This window comes from Natator depressus, chromosome 2 (assembly GCF_965152275.1).
Source record: "Natator depressus isolate rNatDep1 chromosome 2, rNatDep2.hap1, whole genome shotgun sequence".
In the NCBI taxonomy this organism is placed as follows: domain Eukaryota; kingdom Metazoa; phylum Chordata; order Testudines; family Cheloniidae; genus Natator; species Natator depressus.
In genome coordinates, this window is record NC_134235.1 from 102,821,673 (window position 1) to 102,848,782 (window position 27,110).

The window sequence follows — 27,110 nt, forward strand, 5'->3', positions numbered from 1 at the left end:
ATACGTAACCCACACACCTCCTGGGTGTGGTGTTCTGTCCCATCTCGTGGCACTGGGACCACTTAGAGATTAATGAGTTTGCTCTACAGCCTTAGCTAAGAGCCATATGGCTTTTAGCTCATGCATTTTAGTTCCAGAGGCCCCAGTTCGATCCTGCCTGCCGACTACTGGGGTCTGTCGGTGTTACATTAGTCAGTGGAAAGCTTCCATCTAACTTCAGTGGGATTTGGATCAGGCCCATAATTGAAGAGCCTACTATGGGTAAGAAATAAGGTTCAGATACTCTCATAATGTCAGCCATATAAGTAGGCAAATTAGACAGAGAAATAATCCAGTACACAAGAAATTATTTTACAATTATATAACAACAGGATCCATCACTACCAAAAATGTTTCGTTTTACTCATTCACCAAATAGAGAAAAAGTGCAGGGTTAAGTACAAAACATACCTTTAGGTGACAATGAGGTTTTAGATAAATTTAAATGTTTCAGTCCCTTCGGGAGTTTGGCAAACTGGATACTTAGAGAGGACACACCTGTTAGAGGGGGGGAAAAAAGAGCGTAAAAGTTTGTAGTTTTTCTGATGGCAAGTGGCTTTCAGGATTCTGAACCACTGACATAAAAATAGACCACACAGTGAAAGTAAAAGGAGTGTAGGGTGTTCAACACTTCACAAACACAATTCAATTTCTTCTAGGGTTGGCCCAAAGATGTAGATGATAACCACCTCAAGTCCTTTTTACTTTAACATGCTTAAAGCTACACAGTGCGTGCTTAAGTTTTTGAGGACCAAGGGTCAAAGAGAAGGTAACGTGGGTGCCATGATGTCAGCACATGGATAGTTTGAGAGCTTTATGGTTCCGCCACAGGAAAATGGTAATGAAGTTAAATACAACAGTAGTGAATGTGCAGCTTCCCCAGTAATAAGGATCTCTTTGGGTCTATTGAAAAAAAGTCAAGGTTCAACGGAGTTTCGTTAATATAGGTTAGCTAACCTTGACCTCTCTTCCTAACTGAGTCAAACCCTTTCTTCAGTAGATAAACAGGCAAAGGCGTTGCTGAAAAAGGACTGAAGTATTTTGTACAGCTGAACTAGTACTGCAGAGCAGTGTGTGTTTTGTATAAAATAATTCTGATGCAGGTAACATAGAGAACTTGCTTTAGGAATCTGAAGCCTCCATTCTAGTCATAATGGTCACTTATTTAATGAGACTGATAAATATATACTGGCCTTTATACAGTCTCAAAATCACATAATAGACCATTTCCTGAATAAAAAAAGAATTAGGGCTCTGGCACCAACTATATTACTCAGCACCATTTTGCTGAAAGAAGAAACACAAAAACCCAGTTTCTCACTCTGAGGTTCTGCATTCCATAAATGTATTTTCCATTTTTAAATGGGTGATGGAATATTTAAGGAGACACCTGCTCAGTAACGATTGAACCAATTTATAAAATATTAATTACCAGAATAAATCTATCAACAAGTAAACTGCAGCAATGCAATGAGTGTGACATATACTTCTCTGTACCAGATCACAGGTTATAATCCAGCTAAGCTTTCCTGGGGGGAACATATATCTCTTTAAAAAGAATACACTTGCCTCTGTGCCAAAACCCAAAATGGATAATAAAAAAAGCTAATACTGAAGTTTACTTCAATGGACATAGAAATATTTTTTCTATATTTATCATATGCTTTTATCTATCTACCTTAAGTACATAAGTGGTTATACTTCAGACATTTGTGGAATTTTTGTTTCAAGGTTATTTTGTTGTTTCTAAAAGTGCGGTTGCCATGTATACTGCCGATACATGGAGCTTTCACACACTGTCCAAAACTCCAGACCATATTTTGTGTATATGGTCAAGTTGTTGCCATGAGGATGCATTACTTTGGCTACTGTAAAAATACAATAGTAACTGGATGTATTCACCAACTTATTGCAAGAACGAATTCAGGTTATTTTATGAGAATATGCAAGTAACTGCACTTCACCTTTGTAGGAATTTATTGTTAGAGAAAACAAGGTGAAAAATACCTGGGATTATTTAACAAACATTTGCTTCTGGAGAAATTTCAAAGAAGCACCGATTGACAATGTTTTAAACATTTTATTAACTAGTGAAATTTATTTTACATTTCCTTCCGTTTTTGTTTGAAAAAAGAGGTGGTTATTTTTGTACGGATAAGGTGTCTGTACATTGCTTAAAAACCCCTGTGACAATAGACTCAATACAGCACACTAAGATCAGGAATAAAAATCAACCCCAACTGAAGGCAGAAACAAAATATTTCTCTTGACATAAAAACCCATGCAAAGAATCTCACAAATTTTGCAAAAAACATTAAAGATGATGCAGGTATAATTTTGGACCTGTTAACCCTGGGTCATATTTAATTCTAGTGACTACTGGGTTGGGATCCTTGATACATTTTCTTTCCCAACTACACTTTACAAATCTCTTCAGCTCCACTGAAGTAAGAGACTCAAGTATTAAAAATTTTTAAGCTACAGCCTCAGGATTTTATGTTCTCTGGCAGGTCCTCTCCACTTCTTGGTTGTAGCTGGTTCTCTGCAGGAGTCTTAAAAGCCAAATATGATTTTGATATCAAAAAGGCAGAACGGAGGAGGGAAGGCAGTATGAGGAGAGTAAATAGTGTTCTGTTGCACCTGGGCTATTTATTGGAGTGTAGCAAATATCCTTTCCCCTTCTCTCACACTACAGCCAACAAAATCTCTAATCCAGTCAGCACCACCCACATTAGTTGCTGAGATCTTATAGCAGGGGTGGAAAAACTACGACCCGCGAGCTCCCGCTGGGGAGTGGGGTCTGGGGCTTTCCCTGTTCTGGCTGGGGTGCTGGGTCGGGGGCCGCAGCACAGGGCTTGGCCCCGGTCCTCCAGCCTGGGCGATGGGTCGGTGGTCGCACCACGTGGCTCCCGGAAGCCACAGCATGGCCCCGCTCTGGCTCCTACGCACTCCAATGGCCCCCTCCAGTGCTCCAATGGGAGCTGCAGGCGCAGTGCCTGTAGATGTGGCAGCATGCAGAGCCACCTGGCCATACCTCTGCATGGGAGCTGGAGAAGGGGCATGCCACTGCTTCCAGGAGCCGCTTAAGGTAAGCGCCACTCAGAGCCTGCACTCCTCAGCCTCTCCCCATGCCCAAACCCCCTGCCCCAGCCCTGATCCCCCTCCTGCTCTCCAAACCCCTTGGTCCCAGCCCAGAGCACCCTCCTACACCCCAAACTCCTCATCACCAGCCCCACCCCAGAGCCCACACCCCCAACCAGAGCCCCTACCCCCTCTGGCAACCCAACCCCAATTCTGTGAGCATTCATGGCCCGCCATACAATTTCTATTCCCTGATATGGCCCTCAGACCAAAAAGTTTGCCCACCCCTGTCTTATAGCCTCATCAGCATGAGGCCCTGGGAGCCAGTGAGCTAGGACCTAGGAAAGGTAATAGTAGAGAAAAACAAACTCAGTGGAGCCATTCAAGTCTTGGAGCAGCACGAGACTGAATTTTTTTTAATCAGACTGCCCCTTCTGGCAACATACAACAAAACCGGTGTCAGTTCCAGTAACAAAGCAGGAGAGAAAGACCAAGCTGCAACCCGGAATACAAGGAGAGCTTGATAAAAAGACAAAAGTACAGAGATGATTTTGAACATTAAGATGTTTAAAAGAAACCAAGGGTGAAATCCTGGCCCCATTCAAGCCAGAAGGGTCAGGATTTCATCTCCAGACTGCCAATACACTCCACAGGTACCTCTCAAAATCTGACAGTGCAATGAAGGGAATCCAACCATGATTTAACACATTGTTCATAGTACAAAGCCATTACACTCAGCACAGTTTTTTTTAAACAGACACTAATTGTTAAATCTCAAGCAAATAAAATATTATTCTGGCATTATCTGCACACAAACACCTGTTCCGATCTTCTATTCGAGTAATCATACAATATATTTACTTGCGCTCAATAAGGTTAAAAAAAATCAATTTTAACGGTGGAAAATTACTCATTCCCTCCCTTATCATTCACACAACTGAAAACTACTACTACTGCTGAATACTCTGATTGTTACGTAATAACCGGGGTAAACTCCCAGTTCGTGTTGATGTGACAAGTTAAAAACAGAGATGTTTTCCATATTCCCTATCTGTAATTAACTATGATTTTGCATACATCTTTCTTATGACAAAGTCATATTGTTTCTTCCATTCGCGCACACAATCTCAAGTACAATTTGCACACAAAAGATATCAGAACTCCTGAACAGGTCTTATTTTGAATTGAATGAAATGCAACATTTGCATACTGAAATTATATTTAATGTCTCTGCAATTTAAAATAGCCAAGTAACTTATTTAATTTCCACATTTTTAAGAAGACTAAACTTTTAACTGAATGTTCAGCCGAAAAGATTTAACTAAGAAGAAACTGGTCAAAATCCAAGTTTGTACATCCATAATTAACTGTTTTGCCTACATTTTCTCTTGTACGTCATTACTTCTGTATGTTTTGAACTGTTCTTTTTGTAGCATGTGAAATACCCAGCCTGACTTATAGACAAAAGATCTTCCATTATATCAAGCCTGCTTATGCTTTTTTTTTAAATAAAAAAGAAACACAGTGAGCTTTCCTTTTAACCAACCTAAATTCAATTATTAAAAAACAAAATCAACAACTTGTATAAAATGTGACAGCCTTTTTCTTCCTCATGACTATTTATTGTAAAGAAGTTAATGTGGTTACTACAAAGAGCTTTGGCTGGTCAAAATTGTTCAAAAAAGGCTTTTCAAATTATATGGAAATGTTCATGAAAAATATTCCCATTGTTTGAAATTCTGATTTCTCAACTAAACAATTTGAAACAAAAAATAATTTTGATTCATTTTGAAACAGAGTAGAATCCAACTAAAACATTTTCAAATTTGTGGGGGGATCCCCGACTCACACCTTTCCCACTGTACAGAGAAAGGGAGATGGGGAGACTAACCCCCCCACATCTGTTTTCCAGTGACAAGTGAAAATTTTTTGTTTTGAATTGTTTCCTCAAAAAACAAATATGAAACAAAAGGTTTCATAGAACAGAACTCCTGTTTTTCAAGCAGCCCTACAAATGATGTATTAAGGATGTGATCATGAGAATGCCTGTTGCATGGAATGCCTACTTGAAGTAAACAGGAATTCCATAGGCACGGTACTTCCAGGATCAAGTTTAGACTGAACATTTTATTTTAGTTTAAAAATACAATTTTCAGTTTTTAGGGTGGTGGGTGGAAAGAGAAGAAAGAAGAGATGGGAGTGACTTGAGTCTAAACTGAAATTGCTTGGAAATTAGGGCCTAGATTCAGCAAAGCTGAATCTTTAAGCATGTGCTTGTCTCTCATTTTGCTGAAAAGGGACAGACTTATGTAGATGCTCAGTGTAAGGGCTGCACTGATGGGGCTAAATTTTTTGCAATATTGAACACTAGAAGGCAGCTCAAAAAATTAACAGCTTCAATGCACTTAGAAATATTTATATAAGCACAGATGAATTAAAGAGGTAGTTCTAGCTGCTAGAAAACATCTGGAATATATAACCCAAGGAACAAAGTTGCGTCTCACTCTCAGACGGGCCTTAAACCAATTCTATTACTTTTTAGAATAAAGTATTTGAAACCCTTTCTTCTCTCTACACCCCAGGCACAGTGCTTCACCCCCCATCAGTTATCTTAAAAGTGATCTCTGCGAAGCCAAACAAGCCCAACTTTAATTAAATCCATGGTTACACTAAAACTGTTCAACACCTATTGGTAAATCTCAAACTAATGGACATTTACAAACTAAAAGAAGAAAAGCAATTCTCAGTGACCTATGAGCAACAGATATTTACGATGCAATTACACCAAGCACAATGCTCTATTATTCAGGCAAAGGGGAATGAAGTAGCACTAATCCTATTACTCTGACTGTATAAAAGGAAAAATGTAAATGTTATAGTACCTCTGTCCTCAAGAGGGTTGCTAGCAAGGTTAATTGTATGAAGTCCTGAGTTAGGATTATGGGTTAGGGCATTGGCCAGTTTCTGTGCAAAATCTCTGCAAGAAAATAAAACAAAAGAAGACTATTATATTATCTCCTACATTAACACCATATTCAGAGGCTTAAAATGACCCAATTACTGGAATGAATGGAAATGGCCAAAGTTACCAGTTGCAGACATGTACAATATTTCCCTTAGTCACATCTATTTACACAATTTGCTGCCTTTCAACAGCAATCTTTTATTTATACATTATCCAATATTACACTAAAGGATGCCCATCCTAGCTCTGAGTGCCTTTGAGATTATATATATTATAAAAAAAACAAACATAGCAAAATAGGAGTTATAAAACAAACTGTCCAAAGCAGCCCCATTTCTCCCTCTGACCACATCATTTGATCATCATGTGATCAGTACAGTTTAATCACCAGCATGTTTTCCCAGAAATCCTGCCCTCATGTGCATCAGTTCCCCATCAGTACCTGCTCAAACAAATAGGCTTTGCAGCATACCCAGAAGGTCAACAAACAAACACTCATTAAGGAGAAGGTACTGTGTATTGGCAGGGCCTATACTTTTTTGAGCTTTAACAACTTTTTACAACTAATTTCCTCCTTCATTCTTCTCTTACCCCTTAGCCACTGTTATCACCACATTTTTGTCTGTCTTAGGGCTTGATTCAACACTCCACCCTAATTTATGTCCCTTTCTCATAGTGCCATACCCACAGACCGAAATTTCCTAACATACCCCTCCTTCCCTTTAGTGATGGAAGGGTGGCACTGGCCAGGAAACCATCAAGCCAACTCTGCCAGATTTCTGCCAGCAGACAGGTCCCCATACACAAGGGTTATGCTCCCGTGGCTGCCACTTTAAGATGACAAGCCTTGCCAAACCAAAGAATCCAGTCCTCTGGTTATTATATGCACCCCATTCTTCCAATGTGGGCTACATAGTTATTGTACCTTATTTCAGCCAACTCACTAAGCTTCTACTGCACTGTCCCTACTCATCATTTTTCCTTTTCAACTAAAAGCCAATAGCCTTACTGGATAAGTTCTGTCCCAATTACCCATCTAAATAGTTATCAAAATGCCACTTTCTGCTTTACACAGGGACAAAGAGCGATCTATCCTCTTTATGTTAGGATACTACAGCAGTGGTTCTCAACCAGGGGTATGTGTACTCCTGTGCACAGAGATCTTCCACGGGGTATCTCAACTCATCTAGATATTTGCCTTGTTTTATAACAAGCTACATATAAAGCATTAGCGAAGTCAGTACAAAGTAAAATTTCATACAATGATTTGTTTATATTGCTCTATACTGAAATGTGAGTACAATATTATTTTCCATTTGATTTATTTTATAATTATATGGTAAAAATGAAAAAGTAAACAATTTTTCAGGAATAGTGTGCTGTGACACTTGTATTTTTATGTCTGATGAAAGCAAGTAGTTTTTAAATTACATGAAACTTGGGGTACTCAAGACAAATTAGTCTTCTGAAAGGGGTACAGTAGTCTGGAAAAGTTGAGAGCCCCTGTATTACAGATTTGGGATAAAATTTTCAAAAGCACATAGAGTGACTTGTGTCCCATTAAAAGGCAATGGGACTTAGGCACTTTTGAAATTTACCCTTAGTAGCATTTCTCAACTTTGACTATGAAAGTGGTCATAACTCCCTAAAAATGCTTTGTCTGTAGCCTATGCCAAGTGAAGATAGCCAGTATCAATGGGATGAATACCTTTCTTCCCAGCAAAGAGACATTATAACCTGCAGAACTGACAAATACACCTTTACAGGGACAGATAGCTAATGCTGATTACAGCAGAGAGAGACAAGGTCAACATGCCAAGTACTCTGAATGTATATGGTGCTACAGAATCAAAAGTCTCAGGGATGCTTGTCAGTCAAGCTCTATTAAAGTCAAAACCAGACCTATATATGACAAGTTAATGAAGGCAACGTGCAATGACAGTCAATAACCTTATAATAGTATCAAAATGTTATTTCTGTGTAAAATGACACAAAATTTGAAGAAATTAATGACACAGTCAGTTACTTGTTACACTTTGAATGATGGACATTAAGGGACTGGACTGGGGATCAGGAGATGTGTTTAATTCCAACCTCTACCACAGACTTCGAGTGACCTGTGGAAAGTCACTTAATCCCGAGTGCTTAAGTTTCCCATTTGTAAAACAAGGATAATACTTCCTTTTTCCCACCCTTTGTCTGGCTTGTCTATTTAGATTAATAATTCATTGAAGCAAGGACTGTCTCTTACTATCTGAATGTACAACTCCTAACACAATGGGTTGGGGCAACTACATGCTACTCCAATTCTAATACAGAAGTGTGTGCTCCAGAGGGCCACAGCAAATCCTAGTTTACAAGTTTAACTTTTGGGCTAATTCCTAGAGATTGTAAGAATCTGCTGTCTCTCTCACAAGAAATGGAGGTGGTTAAGGTACTGAAATAGTGCTGGAGTATTTAAGCGTGAAATTGCATTATTTCTAAAAGTCTTCATTTTTAATGACTATTGCAAGAGGTCTGTTTTTTGTTTGCTTTTCAAGTACCACAAGTAAAAATACAGAGAAGTACATTTTGTAGTTTGAATATTAGGATATATTCATTTTATCTTAACAGGCTGTGTGTCCCACCAACATAAAAAACATCCATACCGCAATCTGTTGTCCAATAGTATTCCTTATTATAGTAAGAAACTGAACATAGCGTTTTCTAAAAGATCAAGTTTATCATATCAACGTTGGCAACTAAGTTTTGAGAGGAAATCATGAGATATTTGAGGTTCAAATCACTTCTAAAACTGTCTGTTCTGCACAGCTACCAGCTGTTCAGCCAGCTTCCTTGTTTGTAAAGGAACAAATAAGTAGAAGGTAGACAATGTAACAACCTCATTTTCACAGGTGCTAACACATGTAGCCCCCAGAGACTCCAATGGAGTTTGTGAACACTTACAACCTCTGAAAAATATGACCATGAGCTCTTTGGAACAGGGTTGTAATTTTTGTGTTAGCTATTTTACCAATTCTATCACAGAGTCTACTTTCTACGGTCCTATGGGTAAATCATAACTAACGTAATTTTTTTTAAAAAATTACTTACGTTCTAAGCCCGGCATTCTCTAATACCAATTCTTCCAATCGATTGGATCTACTCACCACTCTCAGGATCTGCTCACAGACATCAGTGGACTGCCATGAAAATGATATAACAATATTACTAAAGCAAAAACATTCTTACATCACTGAAAATATACAGCTGTAAGCTAGGAATAGCCTCACATAATGAAGTCCTGGCCATAACTGGGTCTCCTAGGTGTCACCACAATACAAAAAAAAAAAAAAATAATAGTAGCAGAAGCCTCCAAAACCCAGTAGGAGGACGTAAGATAAAATCTTTCCCAAATGAATTATTGCTAAGTGTGAAATTGGTAAGTGAGAGGCAAACTAACAGAGTCACTCAAGGTGTAGGCCAACAAAACAGAACAAAACCTTATTTCCAACAGAAAAACCGTGTGATTAATAACATTACTTATTTAAAAACTTTGTGTCCATGATACTCTTTTACAGAACAGACATAATTAATAAGCCTGAACTAGAATGACCACAAAACCAGAAACAGGAGTATCATAATGCAGACCCACAAGGGACACATTCTGGCTGCAGACACTCCATGAAAGAGCTTTGTGGTTGGGGAGTGTGCTCCGGGTATTTTAGTGTGGATCCTGCTAACCCACACAGAGCCATTACATACCCCACCATGTTTACATTAGTCATGTTTTGTAATAAGTAATTTGCATGGGCAGTTGTAGGATCCACGATGAGCCAAAACAGAGTAAAATAATGCTGCTTTTATGCTATTAATTTGCTAATGTTGGAGAGGGTAAAAGTGAAGAGAGAAATTTTGTACTTTTAAAATTTTACTTCAGCTGTGATCCCAAGAGCTATACAACAAATAATACTATCGCCTCACTTTTATTTTATTCTTTGTTTTGCTTTTGAACTCTGTGGTCCCCCAACACACAAAATCAAGGTTCCATTAGAGGTCTGAAACTGAGCTTTTGTCATGACCATGACAGCTAAGATGATTTTGCTCAGGCCAATAAATCATTCCCCATTAAAAGTGCCCCCACGACACTGGTATTGGGGTCTGAGAGTTTATGCTTCTATCTGGTGTCTGACCCCACAACTCAATCAATTTCTTAGGCTAAATTTCTTAGCCTTTTAGCTTTTCAGTATAGTTCTTAACTCATTTTAAAAAACCAAAACCTCTACAACACAGAGGGGAGAAAAATCTACTTTCAGTCCTCCTTTTAAATAATGCAGATTGTACTGGTGTTTTAAGGACTGTCACTTTTCTATCACCACAGGCATGGATTCTGCACTCTATTTTTTAGGTAACTCAGAATATGATCAACGTTTGGTTTACCAGTGTGATTACAAAGAAGTGGTTTAATCTGTTTGTGAGAAAGGCACAGTTGTGTCTACCAAAGACAGTCTCATAGTGGGAGATGCAAAGAGCAATACATAGTATTGATTCTGGATTTGTTTTTCTTAAACTGGCTCTCTGTAATGACATTATAACATGGATTTAGCAATCAATCATCTTTTGTATTATCCTCCAGATATTTTTGACTGCCAGTTTCAGTGCATGGAATTAAGGAGTTACTTTTGTACAGCTCTAAAATAAAGGCAGTTCTTAAACTTGCTAATTGGATTCAACCAGTTTCAGCAAATCAAAGCCACTAGGTTCCGTTTGCTAAGATTGCGCCCCCTGTGGTTTGTTTGAAAAGTTTTATGTTTGTACAAACCCCAGAATGCCAAAGAAACCTCAAGAAAATCCCAGCAAAATAAAACAGTTTCCTAAAGAAACCATAGTTGTATCACTCTTTCCCTCTACATAGATTCTCTAATACACCCCCTCCCCAAACACGGCCCCATGTCCCTCATCATCCCTTTGCCCCACCAGCAACCCCTTCAGGTGCCTTTTTGGTGGGCCTCAGTTGGTTGACTGAGCCCATCACTGGCTCACTCCCAGATTTTCAGGGGATGGACATCAAATAAGCTTGCTATTAAACCCCTCCACACAAACGTCCATATTGGTGTCCTGAGAAAAGGACAATGTCTGACAGCAACCCTAATCAGCTATGGAGCAGGAAATAGTCTGAGCACTGCTGATTTTTAGGTTTCCATGCTAAAAGGTTTCACACCACTGTAGTTAGCTTAGTGATCATGAAAACAAAAGGGCTAATTGTCACTCAAATTGAGAGACAACGTGGAATAGGTAATATCGTTTTTGGACCAACTTCTGTAAGCAAGAGAGACAAGCTTTCGAGCTTGGCACTTTCTACACTGGCACTTTCATTGTTAAAACTTTTGTCGCTCAGAGGTATGAAAAAACCACCCCCCTGAATGACAAAAGTTTTAATGATGAATAGCACCAGGTGGACAGCGCTTCGTCAATGGGAGATGCTCTCCCAAAGTTACCACCCCTCACAGAGGCGGTTTTATTTTGTTGCCGGGAGAACTCTCTCCCGGCAACAAAGAGCAGCTACACTGCACACCTTATAACAGCGCGGCTGCATCGGCACAGCCACGCCGTTAAGGCGTGCAGTGTAGACATGGCCTACACAGAGCTCTTCTTCAAGCCTGGGAAAGGAAGTGTCATAGCTAAATGCAAGGTGAAACAGATTCTTTAGCATAAGCAGTTAACACATATCCTAAGGAACCATTCAAGGTAGACTGGCCCGTTAACACCTCTTGCATTCAAGAGACAAAAAAAGAGGGTTAGTGGATTACAGATTGTTGTAATAAGCCATAAATCCAGAGTCTTTATTCAGTCCATGATTTTTAGTATCTAGCAGAGTTATGAATTAAAGCATCCAGGTTTATCTTTGAAAGCGTTGTGTAGCTTTCTTTTGAGGATGAGAACTGATAGGTCAGACAGTGATCACTTTGTGAAAAATGTACCCACAGGAGCTCTGTGTGGCTCAAAAGCTTGTCTCTCTTCCAACAGAAGTTGGTCCAAGAAAAGATATTACCTCTCCTACCTTGTCTCTCTTAATATCCTGGGACCAAAATGGATACAACTACACTGCATATTCCAACTGAGAGTCAGATAAGGCGGTATTAAGTAGAACTCGTTGAAAAATTGGATATTTTACCCTGCAGAAAATTTTGACAAAATTAAGACAAAAGTTTGGTTATCTATATTTTCAACATAAAATTTTGATTTTGGCAGAAATGCAAATACCCAAAGTTTTCAGCTAAAAAATCAAAGATTCCAATTTGAAAATGCTGCTGTAGTACCTCATGGGAGTTGTAGTTTGGATACCTTATGCTCCCATTCTCCTCTATAGGGCAGATTCCCTAGTCAGAATACGTCTCTCATGATGCACCACAGTCCCCCTCTTGGTGAGGGGTGCATCATTGGAGATGTAGTCCAGCTAGGAACCCGGGCCCACAGAGGAGAATAGGGACACGAGGCATCAGAACTTCAAATCCCATTAAATACTGTAGTGGCATGTCCACATCAAACTATTCCATCATTAGTAGAAATAGCACAGTCTTTGGGTGCTTGCGGGGTTTTGGTTTTTCTGAAGAAAAATGGAAATTTTCCACAGAAAGCAGACACTTTTTGTGAAAAAAAATTTTTTTTTTTTTTGACAAAAACCCAATTTTCCATCACAAGCAATTTTGATGGAAAATTTTTGACCAGCCCTAATACTGAGCAAGCCTCTCTGAATAGCTTTAACAATATACTTCAGTTGAGACTTGCAATACTACACTATTTCAGTTTCAGTCCTGAGTCTCTGAAGCAGAGACTACCGATTGTGCCACATGCTTTGGTGGTGGTTTTATGATATGTACTAGAACAAGATAACCCAACTCAACTCAACCTCACCTTAACATCAGGATTTGAAACTAGGTCTCCAAAGAAGAAAGGAAAGTGCACTTTCTACATTTATTCTTAAGCCTCTTGAAGTTATTTTCAGATACCACAGCTTTCACTACATCACTAGCAATCAGGTTTTCATGTAATGTGACACTACTGAGGGAAAAGCTACAAGCAAATTTTTGAGGTCAATAACTTTGCACCAATTCACATTAGCAGAGAATTTGGTCCTTCATTTTTAAGATCCCCAGACTCCAATCCTAGATCTGAAGGAAGATTTTTGGGCAGGTTTGAAAAACAATGCGTCTGGGAGAATTAACCTTCACTTTTTAAATAAAGCTATTTTGATGTATTAAGTTTAAAGTCATCTAATAATCAGCCATTTTTAACAGCTTCTTCCAGTCCAGCTTGCTGGTTTGGTGGAACAACGTAATTATCTTACATGATTACATATTTATGATTATATCTGACTGTCTTCACTACAAGAAAGTGGATGCTTCTTTTAATCAGGATGTAATGCAGAGTGAGAGGAAAGCCTACTTTCCTAGTGCAGGAGCAGTGCAAACACAATCCAAATATCCCCTACCCCCCAAAATGGTTTCTTATTTAGTCATATAGTACTGCTGAAAACAGCTAAAAATAAGCAATAAAGTATTTTGTGGCATCACTATATTCAAATAAACTTTGTAAACTTTATTAAGTAAATGTTATTGAAAGTTGGTTTTTAGAAAAATTATTTTCCAGCAGACTAAGTCTACTCAGCTTTCCATTGATGAATAAATGCATCTTTCTGAGAAGGGTTACAGTGTGCTATAAAATACAGCAAAGCCAGATAACAGTAGATGCACCTTCATTTTATTACTTACTAATTTCAGATCCTTAGAGGACAGCTTTGTAAACCACTGATTGTATTCCAGGGCAGCAACTATAGGTATTAAGTCTCTAGAAAAAGAAAAATGTTTTTACACACTGTTCACAATTATTGTCATGCTGGTCAGCTGAACACTTACTCTTATATACTTAATTTACTTTGACTCTTTCTTAATAAATAGTCAATCATCAGGATTTTAGAAAGCTCTCCATTCTAAAAATACAAATAGTGGTAGGGGGAAATCAATTGGATTTGATATGACTTGACTTAATTTTAATATGAACATCTGACTGGTCAAATAATATTCATATGAATATTTAAACCAGGAAATTGTCTGAGCTGCCATCCCTAGTCATACCATTACTTTTTTTCAGCCTATGACATATTTAAGCTTCTTAATCACCATTAATTATAGTTGAGCATGATCCTAAAAGCTTTTTGGCAGCCTGATGATTTAATATAATTCTGTGACTGACTAATTCTAGTCAGCATCTCCTTGTCTCTTCTCTCAAGTCATATTCCCAAAGGAAACAAGGGCCGCGCAAAAGGATAATGTAACTTTCAGCAAAAACCCTCTCCTAATTGTAAAAGGGATTTCACAAATGAAATTCTAAATGATTCCTGTTCCCTTATTCCAAGATTCTTAATTTGATCTGCTCTCCTTCTGTTAATTTCTCCACAAATAAACACTGATAAAGGCATGCTGTAAAAACCTTTGCATGAAACACCGGAGCAGAATAACATATCAAATATTATCATAGCATTTAGTATGCTATGTAGTACAACTCAGCAGTCAGATAATCTTTCCCTCCCCCACATTAATATATATGGATACACACACACACAAATCACTCTATAAACCCTTGCCTTGCACGGTAGAAACAGGACATACAGTAGAACCTTAGAGTTATGAACACCTCAGGAAGGGAGGTTGTTCATAACTCTGAAATGTTTGCAACTCTGAAGAAAATGTTATGATTGTTCTTTCAATAGCTTATTTAATTTAAATGAAACAAGCAAAGAAACTGTTTCCTTACCTTTTTAAAAAAAAAAAAAAATGACCTTTCCCCATTTTTGTAGAAGTAGTTTACTACTAACACAGTACTGTACTGCATTTTCTTTTTTTGAGTCTCTGCTGCTGCCTGACTGTGTACTTCTGGTTCCAAATGAGGTGTGTGGTTGACCGGGCAGTTCATAACTTTGGTGTTCATAACTCTGAGGTTCTACTGTAGCTACTCTATATGTAATTATTCTAAATCTAGCTAGTGCTAGTGCAAACTGAACTTCAATCCTCATGGGGCATAATTTGTAAATATTAGCCTTTTTGACCTTTCTTTCGCAAGCTTTCCATCCAGGAGCATGCACCGGCAGGCATCTTCTCTGTACACACAGCTCCTCTTTCTTTTATTTCAATCATTTTTGGTGGGGATATTAAACAAGTGTAGACTCAGATGCACCTGTGATTCTCATGAATGTTTCAGACAAACATTGACTAGATTATATTCTTTCAGGAACTGTAGATTTCTATATTCTGAAATATAAAAGTCCATCTCTAAAGCAGTAAGAGCATATTTTGCTGCACAACATCAATGTTGTACACCAACTGTAAAGCTAATATACAAGGAGGTTATTTGTATACTCTAGCTTAGATATAGAAATATGGTACACCACAAGAAATAGGCCTATCGCCAGTGTTGTTCAATATAAACATGAAGCCTCTTGGTGAATTCATTTCCAACCATATAGTACAGTATATCATTGGTGTGATGATGATGATGATGATGATACACAAGGATTTATCTCTTGTCCAATAGCCTCTGCAATTTTGGTCTCAGCTGTGAAGTGGTATTTGAATATTGTTAAAATGTATAAATCAGGACTATTTCATCTTCAAGCCTGGAAAAACAGATGTCTTGCTGTTGAGTAGAGGTCAGCTATACAAAACAGGCTTGTTTCTCCTGTGTGGCTCCACTTGATGGGATTAGTATGAAGGTAATGATTCAGGTTAAGAACCTTGGTGTCTCTTTGTCATTGCCCTGGCCTTGGAAAGCTATGCATGGGACATGGTACAAACGCAGACTTATTTTTCAGTTGTGCAGTTTTTGTGTCAGGTACACATATTTATACCATAATGACCTCGCAACAGTAGCATACAAACTTTGTGGTCAGATGAGCAACTGTTGCAATTTCTTCTTTGCAAGGTTTTCTGTAATGCTGCCCCATCAACCAACTACAACTTATTCAACATGATTGCTCACTCATTTGAGATATCGTGATCCTAAAACAATCCGTTATTTAAACAACACTGTCTGCCTAAAAAGTGACGGGATAACTCTAAACTGACACTGCTGGATTTATAAATCCTTATCCTTAATTCCTGCCCCTAATTATATTCAACACCTACTCTTAGCGACTTATATGACTGATAGGAGTACCTGCGCGCTCACTCAACTCAGCTGTCTAGGGCTCCCATCTTCTCACCCATCATGCCTGAAGATGGCAAGACAGTTACTTTTTACTGTGTAGAACTTGCTCCCCATGGAAATCTACCTAATTTCATCCTTCACATTTCAGAAAAAACCTTAGTATATTTTTGTTAAATTTTATTTGAAAAGGTGCTTCTGAATGCTGTCAGCCCCGTGTCTATTACTTTCCCTCATTTCCAATCTATTTCTTTCCTGTTCTTAATTCTCTTCTCCCCCTCACTCATTCTTGAGATTTCAATTTTTTAAAAATATTTTATAATTTTTTTATTACATTTTGTTGTGATTACGTTGTATATGCTGTACAGTGACATCAGTGCTTTTGCTGGGAAATGAGAACGAATACTAAATAAAATGATTAATTATTGACCATTTCCAAAAATGGAGATTTTCCACAACCTTTCTTCACTAATTTATATTTAGCTGGTCGTATTTATAAGTTAGTGTGTTAGCTACTTCACTATTGAAAAATAAAGGGTTATTTACAAAAAGAGTACTGTACATAACACAAAAGCATTGAAGGGAATGCAGAAAATCTCAGCAAGTCTCAACAATGCCAAGTTTTGCCACCACATGCATGTTTTTCAGCACCTTTGCCCCCAGTGTGTTTAAAAGTGGTGAGAAATCTAAATACGGAAATATTTTTAAAACAAAGAACACACGTCTCCAACTGAAGGTTGCTCACACTTTCTCCCAGACAATTCATAGGACATTCAAGCATACTAAAATATATGCTTCCCAGGTGAATATTCTTATGCAAAGCTAAGCAAGTTCTTCTCACTTTGTGTGTGGGGGTGTGTGTAAGTTACACAATTTTCTGGTTCACAGAACAATACACCTTCGAATAAAACATAAGAAGGAGCATTCCCATGTGGCAAACTCTGTTATACACTGCTACTGTGTTAGACAACCTTGGCTCCCAAACTCTATCTATAATTCATGAAATTTTATGCTGACCTCTTGCAGAAATGTGCACCTGCAAAACAGGCTTAACAGAAATATTTTACATTGTAGGAAAAATATAAAAAGCATTTGTGCAGTGCCTGGAATGCATGGTAACAATCAAGGTAGGGTCAACACTTCAGTTCCTATCACCATGCCATATCACTCTACTGTTACCTCACAAGACAGGATGCCGAACTACAATAGTTTTCATGGCATTTTAGTGATCCTGACAGTCTGGTCTGAAGGATATAAGATAGTACTGTAAAAATCAAGACTCACTAACGTTGGTAAATTATTATTTTTGTTGCTTATTCATAGCATCCTCAGTGTTCTAGACACATTACAAAACACATACAAATATACTTTTTGCCCTAAAAATCTTAGGCTCAGACTGTGATCTCAGACCTCATAACTAGTATCTTTAATTGATATCAAAAGATCTTGGCTTCCCAATAGTTTGTACCAGCAACTTAGCATGTTTTCACCCACAAGTTCTCCCTTAGCTAATTTCTAAATCATGGGAAGCTGCAGTGGTCTTGTCCTGACATCACAAGAGGCTTTGTGACTTGTAAATGTCCCTTAATAACTATTGGATCTTTGATCTGAAGCAGTAATAAGTAATCTCCTAGAAGTTATCTTAAAATGATATTCTGATTCCCTATCTATTAATCTTTGGACCACAAAACTCAATGTTCCATTCTCTGGTGCATCTTCTGCAACACAATTACATGTGCTCGAATAAGTTTGTTAGTCAATTTTTTTCAGATACTAGGACACCTGTCATCCAAACCAGCTGATTTGTACCATACATGCTTCAGTTTTTCAAGTATTGCCTTTATCTGCTCATCAATAGATAATACTTTTACAGGATCTTCCTTACTTACTAATGGTTCAAACTTCTTTTCTATATAAGTAAGGAGGTCAGCCATTTTTAAATAATTTTTTCATAACCTCATCTCATTTACTGATGGACCTTACATTCTCTCTGGTATTTTTCACCTGCAATACATTTTAAATTATTATGCTCCTTTACCTGTTTGGCTTGTATGGAATTATTCTGCTTTTTTGCTGTCCTTATCTTGCCTCAGGAAACCCTGACTGAATATTCTTATTTGCCTGCCTCCCGCATTTCCCTTTTCCATTATAAGATTTTAAACCCCGGCTTTCTGGCAGATACTTATTTCTTTCATTCTTCTATCAGTGAAACTGCCACACCTTAATTATAGTGTCTCAAGGTTTCCCTGTTTTCTTCCATGCTGGTGGAATTTAAATTAAATATTTCTTCCCACTACATCTTACATACTAAACGTATTCAAAATTCGCTTTCCTGAAAATTACTATCCTTATACTGCTGCATTTGGTGAACCAAATTTTGTACTTAGCAAATTCAAACAGCTCATAGTCACTGTTTCCAAGATCCCCAATTATTCTCAATTAGTTATTTTTTCCCATCAGTGAGCACATCCAGGATGACTTCCATTCCAGCCGAAATCTCTACCTTCCAAACAACAGGTAACTTCTAAATTTTCTGCAGACTTTTGGCAAAAATAATTTCCCCTACTCTACACACAAGGGGAAGGAGACTCTGCAGGAGCAAAGGCTACACAGTTTGCTTCTTCACTTTATCTAGGAGACCTAGAAAGGAACTTTCAAGTTGTGGTGCCCCAGACAAAAAAAATCTATTAGCTAATTTCATCCGTAAGTCAAATTAAAAAAGGTGAACTCAGACAGAAAAAAAAAACCCCACATAGCAAACTCTACCCTTGTGGAAAAAATGCAAGCAAGCAAGCTCCAAAATGAAGTGTGCTCTGCATGGTTTTTGTGCTGATGGGGAAGAACGGCTTTGTGGAAGCTAAACTGAGCGGTAAGACCACTCCATCAGGCAACCCCCAACTGATAGCTCTCACAGTGTCTCCATTTTACATGGGAAAGGATCAACCCTTTACGAAGGACTAGTTAAGATGAAAGGAGAAAATCATGACTTTCAGAGTATTACTACTACTCCTGTGGGAATTCTGTGCCACTGGAAACATGCAGAATACATGTCCTCTGCAATTTTTTTTTTCCTCTGCAGAAAATACATTATGCCAGAGAGGCGCTGCAGTTATGCCTTTCGCCCACCAGGGGCTGCTGTGGCATCAGACAGAGGGCAATCAGCTCATCAGCCGTAGCACCCAGCAGTTGACAGGGAGGAGGAGAAGGTGCGTTTCTCACAGCACCCTGCTCGCAGGGCCAGGTAAAGAGGCATGGGATATGGGGGACGACGGCGGGGGGGGGGGGGGGGGAGGAGGAACGGGACACACAGACAGCAGGGCACATCGGGCTGCAGGGGGTCACAAAGACTAGGGTTCAGAAGAGCTAGTGGGGGGGACAGACTGGGGCAAGGACTGAATGGGAATGGGGGTGCAAAGCCACATGGGGACTCGGGGGTGGCTGAGTGGGGGTGCAGAGACACATGGGATGGGGCAGATGTGCCTGACTGAATGGGAAAGGCTAGGAGTCAGTCAGAGTCTGCATGGGGGAGGCTCCCTAACAACCCCTTCCTCCCCCTCAATCCCCCCAAAATCCCCAGTTCCATGCTTCTCCCACCCACACCCAACAACCCTTCAGGTACACTCCCGGGCTCCTTCCTAGCAATTACTTCCCTCTCCCTCAGCTCCTCCATTGCCCCTGACTCCCCCAAGCCTTTGCACTGCTTCTGAAGGGTGCGGGAAATTCATTTCTGTCTTGTACTTTAAATGAATTACTACTCAAAGTTCTGTATTAATATGCCTAGTAAGGAATCTATTTGTCAAAACATTTCGTGAATCTTTTTTGTTTTCTGTATTGTTACAAACATACTTGGTGACAGGTATTTTGAAATAAATTACCAAAATAATTGAAAGTGGCATGATTATATTGTGTTATTTTGACAAATAAAATACGCAGAATTTTATAATATTGCGTGCAGAATTTTTAATTTTTTTGGTGCAGAATTCCCCCAGGAGTATATTATACTTATTGGACATTGTTCACCTGTGGTCAAGATGGCTGAAGTCTTGCAAATTCAACTCCCTGGTATCTTGGGTCAGATAGATTGTATCCACATCCTGTTATAAAAGCACAAAAACACATCTCAGGAAAACTGTTTTTCTTGGTTTCACAGTGTGCAGTCTCTCCTTTTTTGTATAGTTAGCTGAAATATACCTGCGTGAAATACATACTTACCCACTGTACCTCATCCCTATATGGAAATCCAAGCCAGTCACAAACACATGCATACATTTGTGAAAATCCCCCTGGAAACAAAATAAAAGAACACTTTTCAATACAGCAAATAACAAAAACAGTAAGCACAACGTTTCAAAACTCTCCCTCATTCCCTCTCAGAACCCTATCCATTATACTGCTGGCAGAAGCTGAAACAGACCAAGACTATAGTATGTTGTCTATAATATATGGCAGGTTGCAATGAAGCTTAAAAATAGTATCTTCATCCACCCGTCAGGAGTCCACTCTGTGCTAATTATACCTTAAAACTAAATTAAACCTTTACTGGGTTCTGCCAGAAATAGAATTGAACTTCTTGACTCTGATGATTCCAACTTTTTTACATTTCAGCTTTAAAATTGCATTCTCACCACAAGGTCCCAGTTCTGTTACAGTCTGGCTGTCCCACAGTGCCTGGAGATTAGCCAGTCTTTCTGAGGGCTCCATAGTTACTTTTTTCATGATTCTCCTACATGCAAGGGGAAAGACGTGCATGATTTTAAAAAGTTTGTACATATGTGTCTGCATATATCTCTCTCTCTCACACACACACACACACACACCTCTTGCATGTGTTTTAAATATAATCTTATGTATTTGTCATATGTTTGTGCACATAAAGGAAAATATTAGCATCTTTAATACACCTCAAGTCTATTCCTCAAACCCAAATGTAAAGCTGCAGAAATAGTAAAGCCAGGTCTACACTACAGACTTGTATCAGTATCACTATGTCACTCAGGGGTGTGAAGAATCCACACCTCTGAGCAACAGTTATACCGACCTAACCCCTGGTGTAGACAGCGCTATGTCGGTGGGAGAGCTTCTGTCATCGACACAGCTACTGCCTCTTGTGGAGATGGATTAACTAAGCCGAGGGAAGATGCTTTCCTGTCAGAGTGGGAGCATTTTCACTTAAGTGCTGCAGCTGCACTGATGCAGCATTTTCAGTGTAGACCTGCCCTAAGTATTTATTTTTCCCTTCTCCTATCCAGTGAACTAATCCCATGACTCCCAGAGTAATCTATCCCATTTCCCTCACACTAGCAAGGGCAAACAACTCAAATCCATGGCTCACTGAAGCAACATAGCCTCATGGCATCTGTCCACTAATTCAAGGCCCCCAAAATAACAGGGTTACATTGTTAGACTATATAGTCATTGCAGCCTGAGACCATGCTGCAACTACATCAAGGTGTTTCTCTTTTTTTAGACACAGTCTTCAACTGTAGTTCTTATCATACATACCTTCTGACACCAAAGGCTCATTTATTCCTGTTTTGTACCAGGCTCATCTCTTGTTCTCATTATTTTACATCAACAATGAGAGTAATGGCCACACTTCAAATGCTGCTATTTCTATAGAGCAACATGTGAAAGTTTCTACTGAAATATTAAATACTGTGCCAGAGAGCATGAGGATTCCTGAAGGGCTACATGTACTCTGTGGATCACACTTTGGCTACCTTGGTTCTAACTTCTATATTCAGATAGTTTTCTTTCCCCTCTAGAACAAAAAAAAAATTATCCCCTTTGCCTTTATTCTTAAGAAAGAATATGATGTTTGTCTGATGGGGAAGAACAGACATGCATGCTCCCTCTGTTCAGTAAAACTCTAGAATAAGTTAGTAATAGGTGCTAATGGCGTGATGCATCAATTGCTTTCCCCTACAGACCTACGAATGTCGACTTCCTTAGCATATAGGGTATGTGGTTACAAAGCCCTTTGGATGGATTCTGGTCTGACCCCAGTTTTACAACTGCAAATACTCACTGACTTGACTTTGAGAGTCTGTTGATTTACACCAGTTTGACATCAGAATCACACCTGGCTTTCCTCCCCGAACCCAGATCTCTATATAGTTTCACAAAATGCTGCAGCAATGCCACCAATGCAGCCCAAGAGAAAAAGGTACGAAGTCCAAAATAATCAAATAAGATGTTGAAAAATATGCAGCTTTGAAGTCCCCTTCCTTCCATTCCCTTTCTCCCTTTTGGCTACAGTATCTCTAGCTGTTCCTGCCAACAAATTGCCTTATTATGAGCCTGAAGAAGGATTTTAGTTTTCATTATGGTAAACAGTAGTGATGCCTTAGAGATCTAAAAAAAAGAAAGGAAGAAAAAAATACCAGTTTAAGTTTAGTGACTATTTCCTACTCAACCTACAGGAAAGTTGAACAACACAGGATGCAAAGCAGAGATAAAACAATAAATGACTTCTGCTGGATCATTTATATTTTTCTGGAGTGAGAGTATTAAAACTATTACTTGTGAAAGTGTTTATCAAGGGGAAAATTATATTTTATATGGAGCATATATATGTTTGGTTTTTAAACTCTTAGAAAATTAGGAGTAGAATGGAGAGTAGCAGAGTCATAAGATCTGGGAGGCACCAATTAAAATGGGGCAGGGAGAAAGACCAAGGAACCAAGTGAGAACAAAGTGAAGAAGATAAAAGAAACTATTCAGCCTTGCTGTAGGATGAAAGAATGCAGGAAAGGAGCATGGCAGAGACAGGAGAAAGGAAACAGAAAGTAGGAATGATTGGGAAAGGTGGAATGCTGGAGCAGAGTAGAAAATGCAGACAAATTTCTGAGGGCAGGTGAGAAAGACAGCAGTAGAGATGTTTTGCTGAAGGTATGTGATTTAACAACTGGGTTCCCAACTGCTGACGTATGAAAAATGATGAATGTCAGAGTCAGTCCTCCCTCCACTCCCCCATTTGGATCTTAGCCACGGATAATTAACTGGAAAGAACTAGCGAACATCACAGTTGTTTAGGGACAACCATTAGGGAAAAGAAGTTACTGAAAACAAAGGGCAGGACCCTCAGGTGTGCCAAAGATCTGTGAAGAGAGGGGGCAAAAAAAAAAAAGGTGACCTTTCGGCACCATTAGGCTCTCTTTCAATCCTTGGAACTGCAGAGACAGTCTGGCACCCAGTCTCTCAAAGGGCTGTTAGGCCAGTGGGATTCTCCAAAATACAGCATGCTCCAGCCATGCCTGCCTCTCTGCAGACTTCACACTAGTTAAGGATTCTTCCGTATTACTACAAAGGAGCTAAAGTGAGGGTCAGAGCCGGGCCCAAAACGTTTCTTACATCCAACGTATGTTCCTAATGAAAGGTAAGGACCAGGGGGCAGGGAACAGTGGCTAGTCAGCCTACCTGAACAATTTGGTGAGCTATATGTACTACAGGTGCCCCAAAAATGAGTACCTACACTGGAGACAGACCAGGGAATATTTTCCTGAGGCACGTTCCAATGTGTGCCATCACTTCATTCACATCTTCTGATGAAGCAATCTTCATGGAAATGCTGCATTTCTCCGTTTCAACAATCAGCTACATAAAATATATCAGAAAATCAGAAAAAAAAATATAAGCACTGTAGAATTAATTTCCATTTAAAGAAATTTTTTCAATAACAATGGTTGAATGTTAAACATATGCTTATTTCCACATTGATTATTACTATGATGTCACAAATGCGCCAAGTAAGAACTACTCTCCAATACAGAAAGGAAATTTATATTCAAGGTCTGTTTTCTTTTTCTTTAGGCCAAATGTCTTCCACCATCACAGCATGAAGGCTTAAAAATGAACTGATCTCAATTGAGACTTCCAAGCCAAAACTGAAAGCTTCAGCAGCAGAGATCTCCAATTTTAAAACGTGTTTCAGAGCTTAAGAAAAGTACAGCAAAGCAGAAAAATATGCAATATATGGAGCTTGCCTTATTGAGCTTAAACAATAGCTAAATAATCAACAAGTATGATCCTCTGGAGACACTCAAGGATTTTGATCTGTGCCATTTACATCTAAAAGATAAGATAATACCCTGTCAGGGAGAAAATATCTTTGGCAGGCATAACAAACTGTATTATCCTAAGTTCAAAGGATGTAGTAACTTGTTTAACCTCACAGCACTGATGCATAGGAGAGATGGTGGGGGAGTTTTAAAACAAAAAAGTGATCTTGCTATCCAACTGTTTAAATTAGATTGCAGCATTACTGACACAAACTATTCAACAGCCTTTGGCTTTACCATTTGGCATCACGTTATATCTTCCTCAACACAAGATAATCCTAGAAGATGTAGTAATAGTCTAATGTGTACATGGTGACCCTCAAGCACTTTTTTCTACATTATTTTTTAATTCCTTTACAGGGATTTTAGACAACTGCTCTCAGGAGCTGAGCAAATGGACAACTTTTTCCCCTGCTATGCACACTATTCACAGGGAGATTCATAGCCTCTGGGTAGGACTACACTACCCACCAGATCAGCGGGTAGAGATCAATATATCGGGAGTTGATTTATCACATCTAGTCTAGATGCGATAAATCAATCCCCTAGCGCTCTCCCGTTGACTCCGGAACTCCAGCGCCACGAGAGGCGCAAGCGGCGTCGACGGGGGAGCGATGGCAGTCGACTCACCGCCGCGAAGATGCCGCGGTAAGTCGATCTAGGTATGTCGACTTCAGCTACGCTATTCTTGTAGCTGAACTTGCGTACCTTACATCAACTCATCCCCCTAGTGTAGACCAAGGCTCTGCTGCTGCTCCACAAGAAGCTGTCATTGAGTCAGCCAGTCTTCATCTACAGATCTAAATGCTTAAACATAATTAATGTAAGGATTGCTTAAACATATCAAAAGATTTTAGATAGAATGATATGCTGGAAGAAAGCTAAAATTTCCTCCCCCTCTTTCTGCCATTGAAGAGAAGCACTTTACTTGTGAACCTTGCATAAATGCCCACCCCCCCACACACAAAAACTCAGTTATCTGTTCTCTCATCATCTGCTCCTATTATAAATAGGATGACAGCTTTTAAAAATACTGCTCTTACATTTTAGCATCTTTCAAAAAAACTCCAGCCCCCCCAAAATAAAAACAACACAACAGACACAGTTTTATAAGTGCCTCCTGATATCTACTTAAAGAAAAACATCTCATTTTCTTGGAAAACTGCAGTACATAGAGAACGCCAAAAGCTAGATTGAAAACATCAAGTGTTAAATGTACAGTTCTGCCGTGTTTGAATAAAAAAGCAGTAGCACCCTTTTCTAACAACCTCTTCAAAAACCAACACAGAGAGGTATGATATTGTAACTTACATAGACTTTGATACAATTAGATTTGAGAACTCTGGCCCAGATGCTCAACTTCCCTGTTGAAATTAAACTAATTCTGTGTATGCAGGTAGTTGTAGCTGTGTTGGTCCCAGGAAATTAGAGAGACACGGTGGGGGCAGTAATATCTTTTATTGGACCAACTTCTGTTGGTGAGCAAGATGAGCTTTTGAGCCACACAGAGTTCTTCTTCAGGTCCTGTGTGTAATTTAAGCACCACTATTTGCCAGTGTTTCTCATAAAAATCCATAGAGTTGCAGGGTATGGGATGAATAACCTGAGAACATCATTGTTCTTCATTATTGCTGAGAAAAATATCACATTTATATTACAAATGAAAACTTACATCCAATTAGTTCTGTTCCAGCTGAGTTATGAAAGGGATGCATTTCTTATCTTCATCCCACCCACACACTTCATTCCTAAACTTGACTTTTTAAATTACTATTATTATTGCTCGGCTTTACAAGCAGTGCGAACATAAGAATTCAAATGTGCCCTGTGCTTACTAGACAAGAACCTCTACATTCAATAACGTTACCTGCTTGATCAGAAAGAAGGTTTAAAACTAAGTAAACGATTTCATTCTAATTAGCATACTTCTGGCACTGTAGATCAGAACTTCACAACACTAAATCCTTTTGGTCTTCAAAGCACTCACCTGACCTGGTTTACTGGAGGTTACTCCTTGGATTTCTAGGTAGCTGAAAGTTAGTTCTAGCTGTAATGTAAAACAAGTGCAGAATATAAATACCTTGTTTTCATTTTTAAACGTTAACCAAAACATATTAAAATGCCACATTATTCACAACTTAACTTAACAAAAGTGAAAATACAAATCAATCACCTCATCCTCCAGTCCACAATGCACTTTTCAGGACAACTAAATTACTCTACCACTTGCTCATTGTTATTGTATTAAATAATCACAGGTTATAATAATATCCCAGGAAAATGATGTATGTTCTCATCTCTATCAATGCTCCTTCGCTAGATGACATCAAGAGGAGTCATTGAGCTCCATCAGTAACATTAAGATCCTGTACAGCTTTTAAAACTTCCTAGGTTTTAGGAAGTCAACTATCATGCACGCCTATGCTAGTAAAGAAAGATGCTTTCTTCAAGCATACTGGCTGTTGAAACAGAAGGGATCCAAATTCCAAAAGAAATTGTGTTTGCGAAGAGTGGCTTTCTTTTGAAAACTATTCATCCATTTCAGTTATCACTGATGCCACCACTTTCATTAGCCTAGAATACAAATTTTAGGCTTTGATTTAAAAGTAGAAAATGCAGCACAATAAACCTCACAGATATTATGAAATAAAGCCACTAAAAAGACATTTTAAAAAGTGTTTCCAGTGCTAAATTAATACTGTGGCTATTCCCATTGATTTTTTCTGCCATTTCCATTCTCAGAACATTAAATGACACCATTTCCATTTGGCATATGAAAATGTGCA

The 27,110-nt window shown here is 38.8% G+C and overlaps 1 protein-coding gene across 5 annotated transcripts in view; it reads right to left on the reverse strand.

Annotated features, from left to right (window-relative positions):
- CARMIL1 (capping protein regulator and myosin 1 linker 1) overlaps positions 1-27,110 on the reverse strand; it is a 244,285-nt gene that overhangs the window by 118,716 nt on the left and 98,459 nt on the right. For all 5 annotated transcript variants that reach the window (XR_012638120.1, XM_074944764.1, XM_074944763.1 and 2 more), the window contains exons 4-12: positions 26,312-26,371; positions 23,739-23,860; positions 20,890-20,987; positions 20,477-20,547; positions 20,285-20,358; positions 13,837-13,912; positions 9,179-9,267; positions 6,003-6,097; positions 451-537 (exon numbers count right to left, since the gene is read on the reverse strand). Coding sequence is in view for 4 of the 5 variants with exons in the window: in XM_074944764.1 (XP_074800865.1) it covers positions 451-537; positions 6,003-6,097; positions 9,179-9,267; positions 13,837-13,912; positions 20,285-20,358; positions 20,477-20,547; positions 20,890-20,987; positions 23,739-23,860; positions 26,312-26,371 (772 nt within the window). In the remaining variant the exon portion in view is untranslated. The remainder of the gene's footprint in view (positions 1-450; positions 538-6,002; positions 6,098-9,178; positions 9,268-13,836; positions 13,913-20,284; positions 20,359-20,476; positions 20,548-20,889; positions 20,988-23,738; positions 23,861-26,311; positions 26,372-27,110) is intronic.